The following is a 23,980-nucleotide window of genomic DNA, read 5'->3' as shown; positions in this document are numbered from 1 at the left end:
ATCCTTATTATCGCTTTCCTTTTCTTGGTAGATTTACTAGTACCGCTGTCACTTATTCTCTTAGTCGGCACCATGATAATGGTCAAAATGAAATTTTCTGTAAAGAACTTCACAGGGTTAAGGCGGAATTATCACTATTATTACACTGCGTGACTTCACATTTTGCTAAAGCACATTTCTGGAGGTCACTACCATAAAACAATAAAAACAATTTGCACTTTCCGTGTTATTGGGCTTTTCTGTTTGTGCATCTAATTATAAACGGATAGTAAACTATATCTTATTGCATTTGCAAAAATACCGATAGCTGGAATTCTGTGGGTTTTTACGTTATTATGATGAGATGTGTCCCCCTTCACTAAAATCTTCAGTCATATAAAATATATATATATATATATAAATATAAATAAATTGTAAGAATCGTCTCTTCTTTCCTATTTTTTTGCTTGTCACTCCGTATCTCACTTTTGCAATTTGTGCGTGCTGTGATTGTCATTATTGATTGCTTATTTTATTTATTATTATTTTTTTGTTTTAAATTTTACAATCCAAAAAAAAAAAAAAAAAATTGAGTGAAAAAAAATTTACGTAAATCCATAGTTGCGTAAGTTGGAGAGTTACTGTTTCAAAAAATGTTCAGCAACCTATATAAAAAAATATGGCGATAGATAAAAAATGAAAAAACTTACCATGCTTTATCTTGTGTCCAATATGATGCTTCCCTTTGTTTTTTGTGATGTCGATTTTAAATCTATAGCTTTCCTCTATTTTTTACAATGTTGCATATGGTTTGATCACCAACATTATAATGGTTCATTAGAGATTTAACGGATGGATGTACCATTTTCAAACTTTTGAATAATTTCAAGTTTTTGTTTAACTGAAAGTGCAACTCTTTTGTGTTTACCCATCATTTTTGCGATTTCTAAACAAAAAAAAATTTACTATAAAAAAAGATTTCGACATCCCTGACATAAATAACGAAACAAAATTTGTCTTTTTGCGGTGCAGTGGAACAACAATTGACGCAGCGCACTAAAACAAACTAAACATGTGCTCTCTCTCTCTCTCTCTCTCTCTCTCTCTCTCTCTCTTTTTTATTATTATTTTTTTTTTTGAGCAGCGAGTGTGAAGACAGCGGTGGTTGCAAGATAATAGGTACACTTAATCTCCCAATGATGACTTATAATGCTGCTTGTCGCTTATTTACGACTTGCAAAACATCTATTTATACCTATTCTATTTATTACTTGAATTTTGTAATTTCTTTTTGATTTTTTTTTTTTTTTTTTTAATTTGGAATCTTGAAGTGGCCCCCATTAATCCGCTTCCCAGTTAATCCGATCCTGGTAAATCGAGAGTCTGCTGCATTTGGTATTCCAGATATTTTTGATGCCACTAAGTAGACATGAATGTTTATGCAGGAGTTAAATATTTTTCATTAGAGCCATAGGTTTGTCACTTTTAACTTTGTGTGTGGAATGGTTATTACTGAAACCTGGGTGCACATTTCAAATGTCAAACAGTGCAGCACAAGTCCAGAAATTGTCAGGTCTCTCTCGCTGTGTTGAATGCTCAAGACTTTATTATGCATCACATAATACAGTGTAGACTTGAACCATCGTGACAAAAAGCGCAAACAACAACCATGAATATTGAGTATTAAGACCATATAATTACCATTGCAGATTACCTTCAGGTATGGATAACTCTGAAAATTAATCAGGTAAGCAATCAAACTTAATCAGCTTTTCTTTAGTTCCACACTTAATTAAGCCTAAGTTCATAAACTGAACAAAACATTGTAATATTTAGCAAACTGCGTTGCCCATGAAATCAGTGAAGTTTGTTTGAAGTGTCAAACAAACTACATAATCATTCTGTAGTTTGCTTGATTAAACTGTGTAATCATATTGATTATGTAGTTTAACACTAAACTACATAATCAATATAATGAATTTCTGAACACTTACTGGGGGCACTGTGTGTGTGTGGGGAAGCTATGATTACACTTCAAGATTTTAAGACATCAAAAAAATTTATTTTAAGAGAATAATCATGGTAGAAACCTTTGCAGAATAGGAGATAATTTTTTTATTATTTAGGTTTAGTTATGGAAATGGGGAATTAAATTGTTTTCAGTCAAAAGAAAATATATACTCAATTTTAACAGCTGAGATAAAATTTAAATTTGTTCTTTTCAAGCAAGGCAGAACTCTAGTCAACATGATAGCAATATCATAATTTTTTTTTTTTTTTTTTTTTTTTTTTTTTATTTTGAAAGCTATGTGGTAATGAATTTATTAATCATACAGAAAGTACCAGACACTTTTTATCGAGAAATCTTAGAAAAATAACTATTATATGCTGCTTTCTGCAGGTTCAACTGCACACATTTTGTTGGAGGATTATGAACCAGTCTAAAGGGCTTTGTTATGCTATAGCTTGCAATGCAATCCCAGTTGGTCCTGAGTAGTATATTTCTGAATTGTATGGTATTGACCAGGCCTACCATAGTTTTCTTTTGGTCTAAATAACTTTATTGTATATGTGAATGTTTAGTACATGCTAGTATACAAATCCCATTATGAGTATAAGCCAGAGTTACATAAAATATGGATAAAAATAGATAAAATATGTGTAATATAAACATTAAGCTAACATAAAGTACCATGTATAAATACAAAATAAACTGCCATGTCTTGTACTTACATTTAGTTAGATGTGTACTTTGTTATTATTTTAAATCTATGTACTTTGTGATCAAAATTTCTTGATCATTTTGTGCATTATTAATACCAGTGAGCAGTCTTAGAATTATCAGAACTTGTAACATCTGGTAGATATATGTTTGAACGATTCTTAAAATAGATTAGTTTATTATCTTTTCTGTGGAGTTGTTTATCTTTTACATTCCCATTATATACAGGTAGTTCCCACTTTACGAGTTTTTTTTTTTTTTTTTTCAAGTATCAACAAAATCGAAAATATGAATGTTAATTGGGGGGGGGGGAATGAATGTTAAACATTCATAAATAGCTGTACAATACAGTGTACCCCACTTTGATATTAATCCGTTCCAGAGACACCATCGTATCGTGAAAATATCATAATGTGAACCCAATAACACATTGTTTTTTGGTAACTTGTTCCATGACCTCGGAAGTTGAAATTTTCGCTATATAGCTCTCTAAAAGGTTGTTTTTATAGTGTAAATTGTATTAGTTATCAATTCAAATCATTAAAATGCACTACACTTTCATCATTATCATATGTTCTGTTATAAGAACCAATTTTGGATGGCTTTATGATATTTTTCTAAAGTACATTTCTGGAGGTCACCACCATAAAACAATAAAAACAATTTGCACTTTCCGGTTTATTGGACTTTTCTGTTACTGCAATCAATTATAAACGGGTAGTAAAGTCGATATTTTTGCTTGCAAAAATACCAATAGCTGGAATTGTGTGGTTTTTATGTTATTATGGTGAAATATGTTTCCCCTTTACTGAAATCTTCAGTCGTATAAAAAACATAAATAAATTTTCAGAATCTTCTCTTCATTCTTTTTTTTTTTTTTTTTTTTTTTAAAGCTTCGTAAACTTGTTACTCTGCGCTAATCATGTTAGTTGCAATTTGTGCGTGCCATTAAAAAATGCTTATGCATGCTATTTAAATTTAAAAAGAAAAGAGATTATCTTGGAAATTGCCTCTTGAAGCATTTCTGAAGATTCCTTGTGCAACAACTCAACAAGTGCCGAGCCAATAATGAGTGTACATTTAGTCGACGACAATGGTGAAGAATCAACATTCTTTATCATTTGTAAGTCATAAATAATTTCTTTATTATTATAATTTTCTTGATTTTACAGGCTACTTTTTCATTTCTTTGGATAAGTCAATCATTGTTTAAACATAAACTAATTAGCTACTAATTTCATTGTTGATAACGTAACCCCTGTTTTTAACATTGTCTATGGGAAATAAATTTCTGCTTTACGAGTGCACGCTAGGAACGAATTAACTCGTAAAGTCGAGAACGACCTGTATACTAGCTTACATGTGTTCATTTTTCAGAGATATTATTATTTTCATTTAGTTTATTTATAATAGTAATTAAATTATTATAATCTCTGTACTCAATAGTGATACTGTAATAAAAATATAACTGTGTTATTTGCAAATGTCCTTTTGAACACTTACAGCATGAATTCATTTATCCTAAAGGATCCATCTGTCAAATGATCTGAAAGTAAATGTATTTACAGGGAAGAGATGGGATGGAAATAGTGGGATAGAAGACATATCAGTGTAGCAAGAGTGAACAACAAAAGCGTTTTCATTAAAGAAAACTAGTCAAGCTCCAATTGAATATTCTGGTGATAGTTTTTGCCTTGTGAATTTACACATTTGTTCATGTTAAGCTTTTCTTAAAGTACCACAATCATTATTTAATTTTCTGATCAGTCTAAGGTTAGGAATTTCTGTTTTAATAAATTCAGTTTTCTTACTCTTGTCAGGTATCCCTGTATGGAAGTGAGATTATTATGGTTTTCTTTTGCAGCACATCAGCCATGTCCCTTCTTTATGAATGTATCAACACTGTGATAGCAGGTAAATTTTCCACAGTAAGATGAGTGTGATGTTATTAATGTTAGGTAACCTTAGTTAATTCTAAAAATATTTTTAAAATTAAAGGTTATTATAAACTCTTTATGTTTGTTGTTCTGCATGTAATGTACACTAAAGAAGGTTAATGTTCACATTCGAAAGGGAATGGGGAAGAGTGATAGTACATACTAAAGTTTAGAGAGACTATAAGGATAGGATAAGGACATCTACTGAAATAAATTTTTTGTAACTGCAGCTAGTATTTCTCCAGTGATATTCTCCACAGTAGCTGTTGTTTAGTTTTCAGTTATGGAAATTGGTAAAATGATGAGCACTTCAACCTGCACAGAGTGTAATCTGCTTTTAATTTCTTAAAAAATTACAGATTATTCTCAAATGTTTTGCGGTTCTTCCTGTACTACTTCTTCACTGAATTCCTGTAATGCTGTCCTTATAACATGAGCCTCACTATTCCTGTAATGCTATCATGAAGACAGTATTACAGGAATTCACTGAAGAAGTGGTACAGGAAGTACTGTGAAATGTCTGAGAATAATTTGTAATTCTTTTAAGAAATTAAAGGCAAATTACACTCCATGCAGACTGAAGTGCTCCTTATTTCACCATTTACCATTTCTTGATATATCTGTGCACCATGGCACTAAAAGAATACAGTAGACTTTCAGAATAACGGCACCTTCGGGGATTCAAGGTGCCGTTATTTAGATTTTTCCATTATCTAGAAATTTTTTGATTTTTAATATATTTAATATAGAAATAAGGAGGCTAAATAAGAAATAGAGAGATTAAGAATGCGATTTTATTAACTGCACATAAAAAAACAAACATTTTGATAATCCAATGTTATATTCTGCCATTAATACACTCCTTCCTACATCCTTGTTCTATTTTCTTTATTGTATCAAGTTTAGTCTGTGCAGTAGCATGGTGGTATTGTCACCATCCTCCCCACACAAGATGGAGAAGACCTGTTTCGAATCCCATCAATGATGTGAGGAGCTTTTATGGGCTTTTTTTCATTCTGTGGTTGAGTTGGTCTCAGGTGTAGATAGCAAGGTTTCCCTCCCAGAAACTGGAGTTTTTTGTCCAGCAAAACAGGCAAATAGACCAGAGAACACACAATTTAAAGACATTATACACATGGGTATACATAAGAAATTACCTGGTGCCCCTAATGTAATAGTTTGGATTATGTCAAGTTTGTCACTAAGCTTTAATGTTGTTCTTTTCTTCTCTGTATGAGGTTTATTAACTTTAGGAGCCATAGTGAGTGGTTTTTAATTTAAAATAAATGTTAAACAGCTGTATAATCTGTAATATCTGCAGAATTCACTTTCAAAATGACAAACTGTAAACAAATACAGTAATCACGTGATGCAGTTTTATTTTTCTTTTTTTTTTTCCGCCATGCAAGACATCTGTGATGTATGTAAAAATCCGATCTCAATGTGCCTTTAATTGGGATGCCATTATTTCGACAGTCTACTGTATTTAGTTTTCAGTTCCTCAACCGCATTTGGTTGAAGAACCGAAAGCTAATAATCCAATTCTCAGTTCTTTAACCACATTTGGGTGAAGTACTGAAAGCTAATAATCCAGTTCTCAGTTCTTCAACCACATATGGGTGAAGAACTGAGAATTGGTTGAAGACCTGGAAGTTTTTCAACCAAATGTGGATTATTCTTGTAAAGATATACAAATTGTCCTTAACCGTGAACAGTCCCTATATAAATTAATACAGTTGTGTGAAATCATATATATAATATTGCCAATTTTGTAGCACATTTTGGTCCTACTTGATAGAGACATTGAATTTTTAACGAGATACTATGAAAAAACCACCTTGTGAAACTGAGTTACTCCAGAGTGAAAATAATGAATTTCGAGTGAAGTAAGAAGGAAAAAAAAAAATGAATAACATGGAAGCCAAAATTATCTTCATGCAACCAACAGTGGATTGAAAAATCCTCCCCATAAGAAATAATCACACGGATTTAAACTTTGTAAATATGATGACTCCATCCAACTCTGAAACATCCATGGTATTGATTCCAGATGACCCTACCATGAAAATATTTGCTAAGAAAATTGAGAACTATATGTGCTGTATGTGTCTTGCCTTGTCTTGTTAGAAAAGTGAGTGTGCAGGTGTATTAACTTCTGCACCTTGAGGATTTGCAGTAAAGTGGTTATGAAGGACTTGCAAGTAATCGTTGGAATTCATATTGTCTAACTCTCATACACGGCACTAAATACTTTTTAACTAACCTGTTAATCAGTGCCGGATTAAGGCCAAGTAAATGCCCTAAGCACAGCCCAACAATGGCGCCACCTTGGCCTTGTCTTATCCATTGCTTAACTTACAAGACATTAAGGCTTAATAAGTGCTGAACCTTGAAATAAGAGTTTGAAAATTTATAACCCTTTTTCAGTTTTCTTCCAGGCAAGAACCCACAACTATATTAAATAAAAACTTTTGGTTTTTTTAAATTTTTATTTCTTTAACAAAAACACTAAATAGCAGTAAAAAATATAAGCAATGATTTACTTATAGATTTATGTTTATTTACTTTTTAAAACATTTTCTTCTAGATTTTTTTAATTGCAAAGTCTTTGATCAAGTCCTCAAAACTAATTTGGCATAACAAATCTGCTTCTATACGTAGCAGAGAAAAGGCATCCGATCTGTCTTGTCACATAGCTGTTCTCTTAGGATTTTTAATGTGCTTTAGTTAAGAAAATGAACGCTCAGCTGTGCAGTTTATAACCATTAATGTTAAAAAAAATACACAAAGCAATATCTACATTTGAAAACGCACAATCAATTTTGTCTTCTACAATTATTTTATAAAGTACAGTCCATTCCGGTTATTTGAGACACATCGGGACTAGTGCATTTTGGCCCGATTAAGCGGTTGCCCCAATTATCCGAAGTTTCACATAAATAGTTAAAAATACAATGTACCCCCTCTCACTTTTTACAATTGGTTCACTGTACAATCAAATCACGTTACGGCAAACTCAACATAGTAAAGTACCGTTCACTATACGATGTGCAGTAAGCGCCGGTCATTGTGATCACATTTGTGAATTGAATTTTAATTCTATTAAACAGCAATTCTAATTAGCAAAAATAGGAGGAATATTATCCACAGGCTATAAAATCAAAGATATATTAAGCAGAAATTTTCCCTTTATTACCTTACCAATTAAAAAATACGCGAAAATCGGAAGAATATATGTGATAATCGGAATAATTAATACGTACTGTAATATGTACATACGAACAAGTTGACATTTCTGTTTACTGACATTTGTGGGTGGGGGTTAAAATTTAAAACAGTAAAAAGATAAGCAATCAATAACAAAGAATACGCACACACAAATTGCAAGTAACACAATACGTGCAAGTGAGGACCGAGTAACGAGTTACAAAGCTTTAAAAATAAGAATGAAGAGAAGATCTGAAAATTAATTTTTTTATACGATTGAAGATTTCGTGGTAGTGTAAACACATTTCACCACAATAACCCACAGAATTCCAGCTGTCGGTATTATTGCAAATTCAATAAGATCCAGTTTACTGTCCGTTTATGATAGATTTCACTAACAGAAAAGCCCAATAAACAGGTGACTGCTAATTGTTTTTATTGTTTTATGGTTGTGACCTCCAGAATTTCGACCGAACCACGTGGTACCGTCGGAGACAATCGTAGGGTAATCTCCAGTGCTGTGGTCTCCTGCCCCGATTAAATGGCATGCTGTCCCAATTAAGCGAAGTAAACCCTGGCTATTTTCTTGATTGGTTTCTGTTTTTTTAAGATTTGCCCCAAATAAACGGCTGCTCCAATTAACTGGTGGCCCAAATAACCAGAATCCGCTGTATAACCTAACATGACTGAATCTGGTTTTTACACTTTTTTGTTGCACTGAACTTATGGTGCACATATGTGTGAAACTGCTGAAGCTCAGCAGAGAGATTATTGTCCAGGTCTTCTGGTAAGCATCAATTAATTTTTGAGAACAGTGAAAGTACTTTTCAATTTCAGCAGATGAAGTGACTTCCTCACTTAGAAAGAAAAAACTGTCTACTATTTATTTGTACACCTCCTCTTCTCATCGAGTTTCTAGTTTGTCAATAGTTGGGTAAAAGTTGGTGATACGAAATTTATCTCTGGCATTCAGATCTACTTCTGGTGCATCTCCATCATTGAGTACCTTCTTTCTGATACATTTGCGAGTTTGAACGGCCTTGTAATCGATATCTGGTAGTATTATCTTTCAAGTTCTTCAAATCTTTCAAAATCATCTCTTAAACAGCATAGTTTGTCAGCTAATGACCACTAAAGATCTGCACATGTTTTTAAGTTCACATCTTGACTTTTGTAGAACTTTTGTAGAACAAATTCTACCTCTTGTATCTTATTTGCAATATTGTCTGCTAAGCATCTCTATATTGTCTTCTAGTGTCTCCCTCTTGTGACTTCAGCTAAACACTCTAAAGCTTCCAGTATCTTAAAGAAACACTTCAAAATTTCTGCTGTTGCCATTGCATATGCCTCCCATCTGGTATTAGAGAGCAATTTTAACACAGGTTCATTTCCAAGACAAGCTTTAAAAATTTTCTACTGGCTGAATGAGGCTAAAAAAAATGTACAGAGCAAATGCAACTGTAGAGAGAAAATTAACTGCCACTTGACAGCAGTCAGCAGCACTTTGGCCTACCAGATTTAGTGAACGGGCTGCACAAAATACATATATGGCAAACTTATTTTCTTCTAAAATCTTTTGCTGCATCCCCTTATAATGACCAGATATGTTAGCAGCATTGTTGTAAGGCTGACCTCTACATTTTGAAAAATTTAATTTGCAAACTTCACATAAGTACTGCAATACCTGTTTTACCATTTTCTCACTGGTATGGTTTTTCTGTTCCAAAAAGGTTAAAAAGCATTCAGTAGGCTGCCCATCTTTTAAGTATCGAAGTACAACACTTAACTGATCTATATGTGATAGATCTGGCATTGAATCAACTGACATGGCAAAATAAACAGAAGAATTTACTTCGTCAACAATGAGCGTTTGGACCTTCTGAGCCATTAGTACAATGAGCTCCTCACAGATGGTTTTGGACAGATAAGGATTTCCTTTTCCAGAATTTCCATATTTCGAAATGCGCCAAGTTAAAAATGAATCAAACTGACTTATGAGCTCAAGCAGCCCTAAAAAATTCCCATTCTGCAGCAAACCAAAATTTTCAACTGTTCCTCGAAAACTAGGCCATTTTTCAGCTAACATACAAATAACAGCTATTAGACACACTCCAAGACATGTTACCGGTAATTGCAGTCTTCTTTAATTTGTTTTTCCAATCCTTGTCTCAAGTCCAAACATTGTCTGCAAGTTAAGTATGTTAACATAGAGTCTCGTTGAGTAGTGCTTCTTTCCCGATGAGCAATTACACTAGTATTTCTCCAGCCATTGAACCCTTCTCTTTCAACAAAACATGAGGAACATTTAGGAGCAAAAAGTTTAAAAACAAAGCAGTAAACTGACTCTGTTGAAGGTGAATACAATAACCAGACTCAGAAGCCTATGGCAGATATAAGCTAGTCTATAATCAAGTCACAAAGGAGGTTAGGCAGGCGAAGGCAGATTACGAGAAATCTTTGGCAAAAGATGCTAAGAAAAACAGCAAGGATTTCTTTACTTATATAAACTCTAAAAGGAAGGGGATGAATCTTATTGGTCCACTTGATATCGACGGTTCCACTGTTGATCCTGCTGAGATAGCAAACAAACTGAATGAGTATTTTGTATTTACATTCACACATGAGGAGTTATTAAGGTTTGAAAATGGCAGAAGGTTATCGAATTGTAGCAGGGTGTTTAATGATTTTGTAATAACTGAGAGCAAAGTGGAGGAGAAATTGTTGAAGTTAAACATAAGAAAGGCACTTGGGGTGGATGGGATCTATCCAGTTATATTAAAGGAGGCAGCAAAGCAACTAAGCAAACCCTTAGCCATAATTATGAGAGCATCCTTGGACTCAGGGGAGGTCCCCACTGACTGGAGATGTGCAAATGTATCCCCAATTCACAAAGGGGGGTCGAAGGGTGACACGAGTAATTACAGACCAGTTAGTTTAACTTCTGTTCCGGGTAAAATAATGGAGTCACTGGTTAAAGATGCATTGCAGGATCATCTAGACAAGACTGCAATAATTCAGACACAGCATGGGTTTGTTAAGGGAAAGTCTTGTCTGACAAATTTTATAGGATATTATGATGAGGTTACAAAGGAACTGGATGAAAAAAATAATTTTGATATCATATATTTGGATTTCAGGAAAGCTTTTGACACTGTTGCGCATGGAAGACTATTGTACAAATTGGAGCAGAATGGTATTAAGGGTAAGTGGCTACAATGGATAAAAGGATGGTTGAGTGGGAGAAGACAGAGGGTGGTAATTAATGGGTGCTGCTCTTCGTGGACTAATGTTATTAGTGGAGTCCCACACGTTCGGTGTTGGGTCCTCTGTTGTTTTGTATATTTATATTGATGAAGGTATATCAGGCTTAGTGTCGAAGTTTGCAGATGATACAAAGGTTGGCAGGGTTGTTAATGACAGTAATGGCAGTCTGCTATTGCAACAGGATCTAGATAATTTGGGCAGATGGGCTAAGAAGTGGCAACTGAAGTTTAACCTTGACAAATGCAAAGTACTGCATATGGGTAGAAGTAACCCCAGAGAAACGCACCAACTGTGTGGTACTACTAAAGGTGGAAGAAAATGAAAAAGACCTCTGAGTAATGTGGAATCAGATATGAAGTTTTCTGAGCAATGCAGACAGGCTGCCAGGGCAGGTCATGGGGTTTTGTCAATGATATATAGGAATTTTGCTAGCAGGGAAAAGGAGGTGATTGTCCCTCTGTATAAGGCAATGGTCAGGCCATGCCTTGAGTACTGCGCACAGGTCTGGAGGCCTCATTTTAGGAAGGATGTAGATTTGCTTGAGTGTATGCAGAGAAGGGCAACAAGATTGGTGAGGGGAATGAAGGGATCCTCTTACCAAGAGAGGCTTAAGTTCTGCAAATTGCAGTGGCTGGAGACTAGGCATCTGTGCGGTGATCTGATTGAGGTGTATAAGGCCTTGAATGGGTTGAGCACTCTGAATTCTGATGGGACCCTTCCACTTGTTCAGATTATGAACCTAAGGGGGCATAAATTCAAATTAAGAAAGGACAGATTTAGAATAGATGTGCGGAAATTTGCCTTTAGCCAACGGATGGTTAATTGCTGGAACAAACTTCCATCTGTCGTTGTGGAAGTTGATAGGTTAAATAAATTTAAGGAGGAACTGGACAGGCATTTGGAGGGAATGGTGTGATTTTTTTTTTTTCTTTTTGGCTGATGCTGCATAAGCTCATACACTTGCTTTCTTGCATCACATGCCACTACTTCTACCACTCTCTCTTGTATTGCTCCCCATTGGCTTTTACCCCAAAGAAATGTTTTTGTGAACAGTATCTTGTTTGTTTGCCACTTTTGAAAGTTCAGCAAGATTTGTGATATGGCCCATTGTGGTGTTGAAACTAGGTCCTCAAGCAGTCCAGTAAGTGACATCATCAGCAGAAAAATCTCACCATAACCCTGGGTCTTTTGTTTTATTTACTTCATCTTTTGCAGTCTGAATCATTTCGCCTTGGTCAAGTAGATTTCATTTTCAGCAATATTTTCAACTTCAGTCTTGTAGTGCAACTTACTTCAACATTTACACTAGACATATCAAGAGAATTAACAGCCAAAGTGTAATCAGTATTGAAACTCGTGACAGTTGAGCCAGCCTGTAACACCTCAAGATCATCATGAAGTTTTGATCTTGAAGTTGACCGAGCAGTACTGATAAGTGGGGAGCTTTGTTCATCTTCAATCTTGTCATCATCAAATACAGTACAAGTAGCTTCTGATGGCAGAGATCTGTTTTGATTTGGAAGATCAGGTTGTGTAACTTTTGTGAAGAAATTAGTTTTCCAGTCTCAGCCACTAAATCCAAAACCTTTTGTTGATTCTTTTTAGCTAGTTTTCTCTTTTTTTTTGCACCACTTAATTGAAGTCGTTTCATTTTGGGTCTCAAAATTACAGAAGAATAAATGTAAAAAAATACACATGAAACTCGCGAAAGCTATTATTTTAAATTCGTAATAAATACACTAATTGAGAGTGGATTTTGTTTAACCTTCAGTATCACAAGAGTTATTTTTTTGGTGGAAAACTTTTTTTTTAACAATGCGGAGAAAAGTCGGACACGGCAGGTAAGAACAATTACAAAAAATCAACTAAAATAGCATATGTGAAAGAGTTAAAGTTGCCATGATAGCTAGGGGAAAAAACTGTGATGTCCCTCTTTCCCTTGGTGCCCTAAGTACGTGCTTATTTTGCTTATTGATTAACCTGGTACTGCTGTTAATTGTGTATTTTCTTAGGCATTCTCTCCTGTTGGTTTTACTTGAAACTTAATCCCTGGCCTTATGGCCATAAAGGGTAACTTTGCAATTTTTGGCATCTATTCTGAAATTGCAATAAAGTCTCTCTCTCTCTCTCTCTCTCTCTCTCTCTCTCTCTCTCTCACACACACACACACACAAACACACACATAGCAATTACACTGACACTACCAATATGATAGTGTCACACAAAATATTTTGCTCAGTAGCATGTGCCATTGTGTTTACAGTTACTTAACAGAATTTTCCATTTGGTTTGATAACTCTAGAAAGCAGAAGCTGAGCAGGTTTTAAGGAGATATGACTAACTGTTTGAAGGTTATGCGGCAGATGTGCAGAAAAATATTTGCAATGAATCAGAAATGCTTCTCAGCATGGAAAGTAACAGATAAAAAGTTCAACTTAAAATTAAATAGCTAATCAGTATTGAACTTAGAATAAATTTTGATAAAAAGTTAGCATTTAAACATTGCTATGGAATTAACTGTGAATTGCAAACAACAAAAGCCATATGTTTCAGTATACTTCTTTCAGACTGAAAAAAATTTTCTGACTCAACAAAAAAAAAAAAAAAAAAAGAAAAGAAAAAGAGAGAGAGGGACTTGTGTAGTCTCTTTCACTCTTGGGTTTGATTCTTGGTCTCTGAAGAAATGGTGTTCTCAAATTATGATCAGAAAGGACTGCATTTGACTGCGATTCTGATTAGTTGATGTGGTAACTGTGTTCTGCTAGGTTCTTGGGGATAGGGGCTATGTTTTACTGACTGGCTGCCCTCTTGGTTACAGCCCTGCAGAATTGATGACAGCCATGGGAGGTCAGATCAGACAGAGGCGTGTCTTATTTCATCCACCCTGGTTACTTCGTTGTTACTACTTGAAGTTGGTGGATTTTTGCTCTACTGCATTGTTGAGAACCTGTGAGATCTGTTGTAGAGATATCTGATGTAAGCTGTGGTGGAGAGTGGGTGGGGGGAGGAGATAGTGAGTCTCCTCTTTTTGCTGTTTTTTGTTGGAGTTTGGACTGTGAAATAATCCTGATCTCATAAAAATCACTTCTCCTACCATGCCATTCATTTTTAAGTATCTATGGATGTCTCGGGTTAATCACAAAAACTGTTGTGTTTACTGATTCAGGTCACCAGTTTATGTACACTAAAAACCACTTTACTAGTTCTGCTTGATAGTCTTTCCCACACCACTGCCAGTAGAGTCCATAAATTGTCCTAATTTTTAGTAAGGGGAAGAGGATTAATATGTAAAATTTTGCAATTAGTATTTGATGGATTAGGCTTCTATAGCAAAAACTCTTCTTCAAGGTTGTGGGTTGGGAGTCCTTATGGTGCACGTTCAGAAGAAAAGCCTATCCCTTCTTGGGCTGTTCTTCTGGACTTGTATTCTATGGAATTTCCTCTGCAGAAGTTCCTCTTGTTGAGAAGTGTTCCAATCAGGTTCAGATAGTAAGTTCAGTTTCAGAAGCTGGTCACTATTTTCTCTTTCATATCACTGATGAAAGCGATAAGTAACTTTCTTTACTTATCATTTAGATCACATACATTAGAAGTAAGCTTCTACAATTTTTATTCTTTCCAGGATTATCATGTATTATGGAAATGAGGAATTGATAATCATGGTTGATAGACTGGCACTGATGATAACCAGAATGATATCATGAAAATAAATTGTACAGTTCATTGGACCACTGAATGAAAGTTTGTTAATCTTCACGAAAGCAGTATGTATAAAAGTGTACTGTGCATGCATTCTACAAAAGCCACTGACCTCTAGTGGTAACCAGTAAAGTAACAAGTTTGAAGATTGCAATAAACATTGAGCATGGATTTCAATGTATATATGAAAATTTATAAACCTGGACTGAAAAATTACTTTTCTGTGCTCCAGACAAAGATGGTTGACAGTGAAAAATATCAGGTTCTGCCCTTGGTATGTATAGGAAAAGGGCATTTTTATTTTTATTTTTTTTGGTTTATTATGGACTCTATATATGAACTCTTTGTAGTGAGGAATACCTTTTAAGTGATGAACTTGACAGATTTTTAGACAACATAAAGAAACTATGGAATTGGCACTTATTTATTGTAGAAAGTCAGTGCTCAATTCCACCTTGTTTACATCATGCAGATTGAACATTCTATTTTTGCATTTAAATCCTTCTGTTTTAGTAATATCTTGTTATAAATCTATCTTGTTATACCAGTGTCTAAATAATAAAACTCCACAGATAAATGACAGTTTCTTTTTACTCAATAAGTGATACCACCACTTTCACACATAAGAATAAATACCAACTCTTTTCTTTCTTCCAGCTGATTTAAGATTAAAATTTATTTTAGTGCTTCAGTGCTGCTTTATTTTTCCATCATGGAAATGATGGAAAAATAAAGCAGTTTTGAAGTAATTGTAAAATATCATAAGCATTGTAAAATGTATACAGTCAGTTCTCGTATAACACGTGTTTAAACTACACGAATTTGATCATACACAATTTATAAATAGGGAACGATATCTTATATAACACGAACCGAATTCGCTTATGCATGATTCACCTTTGTGTTTACAAGAAATGGCAGTCGAACGCAGAATCACCCCAATCGAACGCAACACGATAGGAATGAAGAGAAGATTCTGAAAATGTATTTGTTTTTTATATCAGTGAAGGGGAAACACATTTCACCATAATAACGTAAAACCCACACAATTCCAGCTATCGGTATTATCGCAAATGCAATTAGATCGAGTTTACTACCAGTTTATAACAGATTCCACTAGCAGGAACGTAACTGGAAATTGTTTTTATTGTTTTATGGTCGTAACCCCCAGAAATGTGCTTTAGTAAAATAGGAGGTGTTAATAGTGTATCTCTGCCTTTACGGTGTTGTTTATTCAGTTGCTACACATGCGCAGCTTTGTTTATGTGTATCAAGCGTGCTTCCTCGTTTTGTAATTGTGCTTTATTCCCTAAAGATGAGTAAAATACTTAAAAGGTGTGAAAAGGAAGCATCCTGGTGAAGATACTACAGATTCAGAGAGAAAAGAAAAGCAATATCGATAAACAGAGGCGTACTGGGTCAAAAATTCTTACCCGGGAAAATTTATAGTGGCCTCATACTACGGTTTATGGCCAAAATCACACCTAGCTCCGGCCCACCGGGGTTTCCCCGGTAAGGCTTATGGCCAGTTCACCTCTGTTGATAGAGAAAAAATATGAAATTGTGAAACGCTTTGAGCGAAATGAAAGACCATGTGATATTGCACGTGCTGCAGACCTAAATGAGGCAGCGCCGAGAATTGCAAAGAATGCAGAGAAAATAAAAACAACTTTCATAGTAGGAACAACTTAAAGTGTAATTAAAATCCATTAGATTAAGACACAAAGAATTGGAATAGATGGAACGGCTGTCATCTGTTTGGATAGAAAATCAAACAAAAAACATGTTTGCTTACAATAGAAGCAAAAGCATTAGCAATATATTACATAATAAAATACGTAAGTATTTTATTACGATTATTTATTGTGTTTGGTAATGTTTTGGTTACAAATGTGTGTGTTCAATCTTGGGTGGTCGGCACCTAATCCTATTTTTCCCATAGGGCCTGGTGTTTATATTGCACAATTTTGCATTGCACGAGGGTTTCTAGGAACACAACTATCGTGCTATAACGAGGACTGACTGTATTAGCTTCAATGAAACTGCAAACTCAACTGTACTTATTACAATAAATGTGTTATCTTTATATTAAATGTAATTAAAATGCTATTAAAAGTACACAAAGCATTATTAGATTATTAAATATTTAATATTTAATAATCTAATAAATTTATTAGTTAAATAAATTAAATATATTAAATATATTAAATATATTTAATTCAGTGTTCATGCTTCTACAAGCTTTGGTCAAAAAGTTCATGTGAATGTTACAAAAAATAAATTTTATTCAATGATAAATATTTACTTTGTTAATGTTTTTTAGCATAATCTCTTGCAGCCACACATTTATTTCATTATGCCTGTTACTGTTCGGAACATTTTTGGAAGCCTTCCTTTGCATTAGGTGGTCAGTCGTATTTGTTTGAATTCCTTGAATTGACTGAAATCATTTTCCTTTCATGTTGTGTTTTTATTTTGGGAATTGCCAAAAGTCACATTGTGCCAAATCAGGCACCATATGGTTGTGGCACAAGGAATGTTTTTGTTGGTCAGATTGTTAGATTTCACCATTTTCAATGCATGAGACTAATGAGAAAAACTTTTCATTCAAAGCAGCTTTCTGTTGTTAGACTGGCACATAATAAGTTAAACCTTGCTTTACACATGCTCAAAAGATACTGTAGAGCTCCACTTACAATCTTTTAGCTGCTGCTATGCATTCAGGAGTTAAGATCATTAACTGAACTTTTTAATTGAACTTCATCTGTTTTATTTCACTTAGTTCCTAACAGACAGATGAGCTGTGGCTTAAAGTTTGTTTACTTTTATGAGACAAATTAACTTTTCTGTGCCTCTGACGTGTGTCATTATAAAATAATTTTTACATGAAAATTTATGAAATAATCTATAATTAATTAATATATATTTAATAAACTGTTTATTAAAATTTAATTTCATCTGACTAGTAACTAAAATATTATTTTAAATAAAATATTGAATTATTACCATTTCAGATTATGGTTTATCTTTCAGTTTCACTAGCCTAGCACAATTTCTAAATGTTACATATAAAATATTTACATAATAAATGGATGAATTACCCTGAAATCAGATAGGATTTACTTAAAACTGCAAAAAACATATTCCCTTTGTTAAATGCAGTGTGAGAAAAATATTAAAAAATTAGTTTAAATGAATTTTTAAGGAAGTTATTTTAATATTCATCTAAAATATTTTTGCATGTTTATATATTTAGGATCTAGTGTTATTAAATAGTTAATAACACTAGATCTAATAACTAGGCTATATAAAAATAAAAGTACATTTGAAAATTAGTTTTTAGCTAAATTTCTCATTAGAAAGAATAATTCTCCTTTAAAATAAAATTAATTACAATTATTTATTGAAAAAATAAAGACGTTATAACTGGATATAACTGTAGTTGGTTTTCTGAAGGGAACATGAGATATCTGTAACACAAATTTTCACTTAAGAGTAATTGTTTTTACCTGTTTCAGGTTCTATAAAAAAGAAGTCATGCACTGAAATTATTTTTTTTGTACTTACAGTTTTAATTTCTATATCTTCAGGCATGCCGAACCACTCTGCTTCGATTCAGGTATCTACAATATGCTGAAGTTCTGGGACTGCTCTTGTGTGTGTGCACTAACTGCAACTTTTGACTTGCCATTGTATTTCCACCTTCTCAGCATGCCTAAGTGTTACTTTTCTGTTCCCTTTTTTTTTTTTTTTTTTTTTTTAATTATTATTTATAAGTGATTCTTTTGTCCCTGTTACTTGTATTTTTTTATTTTATAATTTTCTTTTACTGTGGTTATGGGCCTATCTAATTATTGTGTGTTTGTTTATAATTCCCTTAAATTATATTTCTAATATCTGTGAATTTTTTTGTTACTGTTGCAGCTAATTTTCTGTTTCATTTTTTTAACGAAATTTTTATTTTATAGATCAGTTGAATATTAGTCATTAGGTCAAAATGAAATTTATTCCATAATATTGTAATACTGAATTAGTTTTGTTATACAATTCTTATGAGCCAAAAGATAAGAAATCCAGTTACTTATATTAAGCCCTTTTAATTTCAGACTAAAGCTGCAATACTGGTGTGTAATTTCTTATCTTACAGTGAACAGTCTCTTATTTACAAAAAAAAAATCCAACTGTGCATTTCAATGAATCAGTAATTTGGTACCGTGAAAAGCTTGCCCTTTTAATAATTTTTGTCTAATAATACACTGAACACAGTATATGAAATTTTGGTTAATTCCTGTTTTTTTTTTGTTTTTTTATATATATATATATTTTTTTTTTTGATTTGTTATGTGTAATAATAATAATAATAATCACATGGCTTAATTTTGTAAATCTAAATTTTGTTCAGATACTCTTACTTCATGCAGACAGAATAACTCAGAATATATAAATTTATAAAGAATTCAGAAAATTTTGAGAGTAAAGCATTGGTGCCACATGATGAAAGTCTGCTTTTTTGTATAGTCTGACAAGGGTATATAATACCCTTGTCAACCTCATTTAAAAGATATATTAATTTTAAAAATGTACAGTTGGGCACCCCAGGTCCGGCAACCTTAAGGCCAAATTTTCATATTTATGAGGGTCCTGATATTGCACATATATATATAAATTTTAATTCAAGTGTAAATATAAAGGAAATGTTTTAATTCTCTTAATTGTAATTTTAATGAACTAAATAAGCATATATATATAAAAAACAAATTTATATACAGTTTAAAAGTAGAAAAGTTAGAAAGTCAGTGTTTACAAAATTAGAAATAAACCCAACTGTCCCTAAACTGGACATTTTTCCAAACTTTTATATAATGTATGTAAAAGTGGAATTTTTATGTGTGTATAATGGTCAGAGATGCACAGAAAAACTTGTAACTATAAATATATCACTTTGCTGCTTGACTAAAAATTCAAGATGGAAATATGGTTACTGAATGTGGGTAATTTTAAAAACAAAATAAAATAACAGAAAATATTAACTAGAATTATGGGGAGAAGTGAGATAAACTGAAGGAGTCTGATGGCTGTTTAAAAGGCCAAAATGAGTCTAAACAGTCTTTTACCAGGATAATGCATTTACCTACAAACTTCTCAGATAATGAACTTTGCCCAGGGAATATACTTACAGGTGCATTCAGGAAAACAAATCGAACTGTATGTGAAGTGTTAAAAGCTACAAGATATTAAGAAGAAATCTAAAAGCACTGTGAACCCTTCCTGCTTAAATAGATTGTTTCTTATAAGAGTGCCACAGGTCATTTGTCCTGGGGATTTTCAATTTGCAATGTTCTCAGAAATAAACTAAATAATTATAAAAATTTTTGTGTTAAAAATTGCTGGCTAAAATTTATTAATATTAGCAGTAGTAGTACTGGCAAATGATGTAAGGAAACAAGCAAAACAAAAAAACTACCCACCTCATCTGTCCATTGCCTACTAATTTTATTCACACTACTCACTTCCCCAACACTAGATGATAGTTTCTTCCAACAATCAGTTACTCTCTAGCTGAGTGCAAATTTTTGCATATCTATCCTGCAACAGTTCTTATTCAGTTTATGTCCCCTTGTTTGTGTCATCCTAGAAAGAACAAGAATATCATCAACATTAAGTTTATTCAATTGATTTAAAGCCTTAAACGCTTCAATCAGGTCTCCCTGCAAGTGCCTAGTTCCAAGCACTACAATTTACAGAACTAAAGCCTTTTCTGGTAAAAGTACCTCTTTCTGTTCTTTACTAATCTGATAGCCTGTTTGTACTGCTGAGAGAACTTCATGTTGGACTGTACAATTCCAAGGTCTCTTTTGTTCCCCACTACCCAGTGTGTGTGTGGTGCCATCTAATTGGTGTATTATTGTGGAATTACTGGTGTCCATGTGCAGTACCTTGCATTTACCAATGTTAAACCTGTTTCCTTCAATTTTTCTAAATATTTCTATCACCCTGCCAATGTTTCTATCATCTGGAAATATAGACAATAAGCTTGATATGCCATCACAGCATCATTAATAAATATTGTAAATAGCAAGGGCCTAGCACTGAACCCTGAGGGACTCCACTTATAGCATTAGTCCAGTAATAACAGTATCCATATTTAACCATCATCTGTCTTTTGCCATTTGACCATCCATTTATCCATAACAGTAAGTTGCCTCCTAATGCCACACTTCTCCAACTTTTACAGCAGTCTTGGCATTAGTAAATGCATATGATGCAAGAAAGCAAGCTTATATAGCATCAGCCAAAAAAAAAAAACCACCTCATTTCACCCATCCACTCACTCCAAATATTTTTCTAGTTCTGCCTTAAATCTATTTAATCTATCAATTTCTACAATGACAGATGGAAGTTTGTTCCAGCAAACAACCATCCGCTGGCTAAAGGAAAACTTCCTTTCACACATCTATCCTACAAACGTCTTTCCTCAATTTGAATTTCTGCCATCTCAGGTGATTATTCTGAGCAAGAGGAATAATCCCATCAGCACTGAGCATGCTCAAACCATTCAAGGCACTTCAATCAGATTACTTTGCAGGTGCCTAGTCTCCAGACACTAATTTGCAAAACTTAAGCCTTTCTTCTTGTTGCCTTTCTCTGTACTTGTTCCAGCAGCTCTACATCCTTCTTAAAATGCGGCCTCCAGACCTGTATTACTCAAGGTGTGGTCTGACCATTGCCTTATACAAGGGGATAATCACCTTATCCCTGCTAGAAAAATTCCCATATATCATTAACAAGACACCATAAGCTACTCTTGCAGACCATCTGCACTGCTCAGAAAACTTCATACCTGACTGCACAATTACCCCCAGGTCCTTTTCATTCTCTACTTCCGTCAGTGTAGTACCATGCAACTGATACGTTACTCTGGGGTTACTGCTTCCCATATGCAGTACTTTACATTTGTCAATGTTAAACTTCAGTTGCCACCTCTCAGCCCATCTGCTCAACTTTTCTAGATCCTTGTTGCAGTAGCGTACTGTCATTAGTGTCATTAACAACCCTGCCAACCTTCGTTCGTGTGCAAACTTAGTCATTAAGCCTGATATACCATCATCAATATCATTAATAAATACAGAAACCAACAGTGAACCCAATGCTGAACCCTGAGGGACTCCACTAAATAATAACATTAGCCCACGAAGAGCAGTGTCCATTGATTACCATACTCTGTCTTCTCCCACTCAACCATTCCTTTATCCATACCAGCAGTTTGCCTCCATTGCCACACTGCTCCAATTTGTGCAGCAGTCTTCCATGTGCAACAGTATCAAAAGCCTTTCTAAGATCCAAATACATGAAATCAAAATTATCCTTTGCATCCAGTTCCTTTATGACTACATCATAGTATCCAATCCGATTGGTCAGACAAGTCTTCCCTTTAACAAACCCATGCTGTGCCTGACCTATAACTGAAGTCTTGTCTAGATGATCCTGCAGTTTTTCTTTAAGCAGGCCTCCATTAATTTTCGTGGAACAGAAGTTAAACTAACGGGTCTGTAATTACTATTGTCGCCCTTTGATCTCTTTTGTGAATTGGGATCACATCTCCAGTCCATGGGTACTTCCCCTGAGTCCAAGGTAGCTCTCATAATTATGGCTAAGGGTTTGCTTACTTCCTTTGCTGCCGCCTTTAATATAACTGGATGGATCCCATTCACCCCAGGTGCCTTTCTTATATTTATCTTCAACAATTTCTCCTCACTTTGCTCTCAGTTATTACAAAATCATCTAGCTGACTGCCAGAGTCCTGGCCTTCCCCTCCCTGAATAACTCCTCATGTGTGAATGTAGATGCAAAATACTCATTTCATTTGGTAGCTACCTGAGCAGAATCATCCACAGTTGAACCATCAGTATCAAGTGGATCAATCTGATTCATCCCCTTCCTTCTAGAGTTTACATAAGTAAAGAACTCTTTGTTTTTTTTCTTTGCATCCTTTGCCAAAGATTTCTCGTAATTTGCCTTTGCCTGCCTAACCTCTTTTGTGACTTGCTTACAGATCAGCTTATATCTATCATAGGCTTCCATGTCACTTGTTAATTTTTATGTATCCCATGCATTTTTCTTCTCTGCCACATGTCTCATTCGTTCATCTGACCTCCATTTAGCCCTAAACCTTGAACAGTATTTCTTAGTTGGTATGAAAAGCCTAGTAGCTTCCAAGATTAATTCTTTGAATGCTTCCCATTTTGAATTTGCTGTTGGCAACATCATCAGTTGGTCCCACCGTATAGAATTTAAAAACTGTCTCCGACCACCATAGTCACTTTTACGAAAGCAAAAACCCTTCCCTTTACCCCTGATGGTAGTTACCTCTTTGAGTAAATCCCACTTCAGCACACCATGATCACTGCCACCTAGTGGTTCCTTTATCTGCAGATTCTTAATGCATGAAGAATCACTACTGTTAATCAGGTCAAGAGTATTACTCCCTCTAGTTTCCTCCCGAACATGCTGCTGTAGAAAACAATCATCCAATAAATCCACAAAGCCTTGCTAGTGTGTGTCCAACCCAAATTCAAGTCAGTATCTGGGAAATTAAAATTCCCTATTATAAGACTATCTGATTTACTTGCCCACTCTATTTCTCTGTATAGTTGTTTATCATACTCATCAGAGTCATTAGGCCTATAACACACTCCTACTCTCAATTTTGCTTTCCTAGTGCTTATGTCACACCAAACTGACTCAACACTGCTCTGTCCACCCATGTCGACTGGCTGTACTTCCTTGTATTTTATGTGTTTCTTAACTAATGGCATAACCCCTCCTCTCTTCCTATCCTGTCTATCCTTCCTGTATACATTGTGCTCCCCAAATTCCATTTCTGCATTCCTTATATCTGTGTGACAACACGTCTCTGATATCCCAACAATATCTGCCTTTGATGTTTTGACCACCACCTCAAATTCATCATATTTATTTACAAAACTCCTAGTATCAGTGTACATGCAAGTATACATGCACTTATTCCTATCCCTATTCTTAGCTACCCTAACACAGCCCATGTATTTACTTGTTCCGCAATGACTCCCAGCAGTCTCCGAAATCCCCGACACATTGTTTTCCAGGCTGCTGCTCATTCTAATAGAAGCAGTGCAAGAATCACTTTCACCTA

At 34.3% G+C, this 23,980-nt stretch overlaps 1 protein-coding gene across 2 annotated transcripts in view; it reads left to right on the top strand.

Annotated features, from left to right (window-relative positions):
• The window catches only part of g (adaptor-related protein complex 3, delta 1 subunit-like garnet), a 364,057-nt gene that overhangs the window by 121,004 nt on the left and 219,073 nt on the right, over nucleotides 1–23,980 (top strand). Inside the window, exons 9-10 of one of the 2 annotated variants that reach the window (XM_090374354.1) lie at nucleotides 4,566–4,615; nucleotides 18,399–18,427. In XM_090374354.1, coding sequence (XP_090230480.1) covers nucleotides 4,566–4,615; nucleotides 18,399–18,427 — 79 coding nt within the window. Of the gene's footprint in view, nucleotides 1–4,565; nucleotides 4,616–18,377; nucleotides 18,428–23,980 lie in introns of both variants that reach the window. The other variant, XM_090374353.1, reaches the window with a different exon arrangement.

This window comes from Mastigoproctus giganteus, chromosome 5 (assembly GCF_048544385.1).
Source record: "Mastigoproctus giganteus isolate SK-2022 chromosome 5, ASM4854438v1, whole genome shotgun sequence".
Lineage (NCBI taxonomy): Eukaryota > Metazoa > Arthropoda > Arachnida > Uropygi > Thelyphonidae > Mastigoproctus > Mastigoproctus giganteus.
Note: the sequence above shows the minus strand (reverse complement) of the source record. Positions and strands in the feature narration are given on the sequence as shown.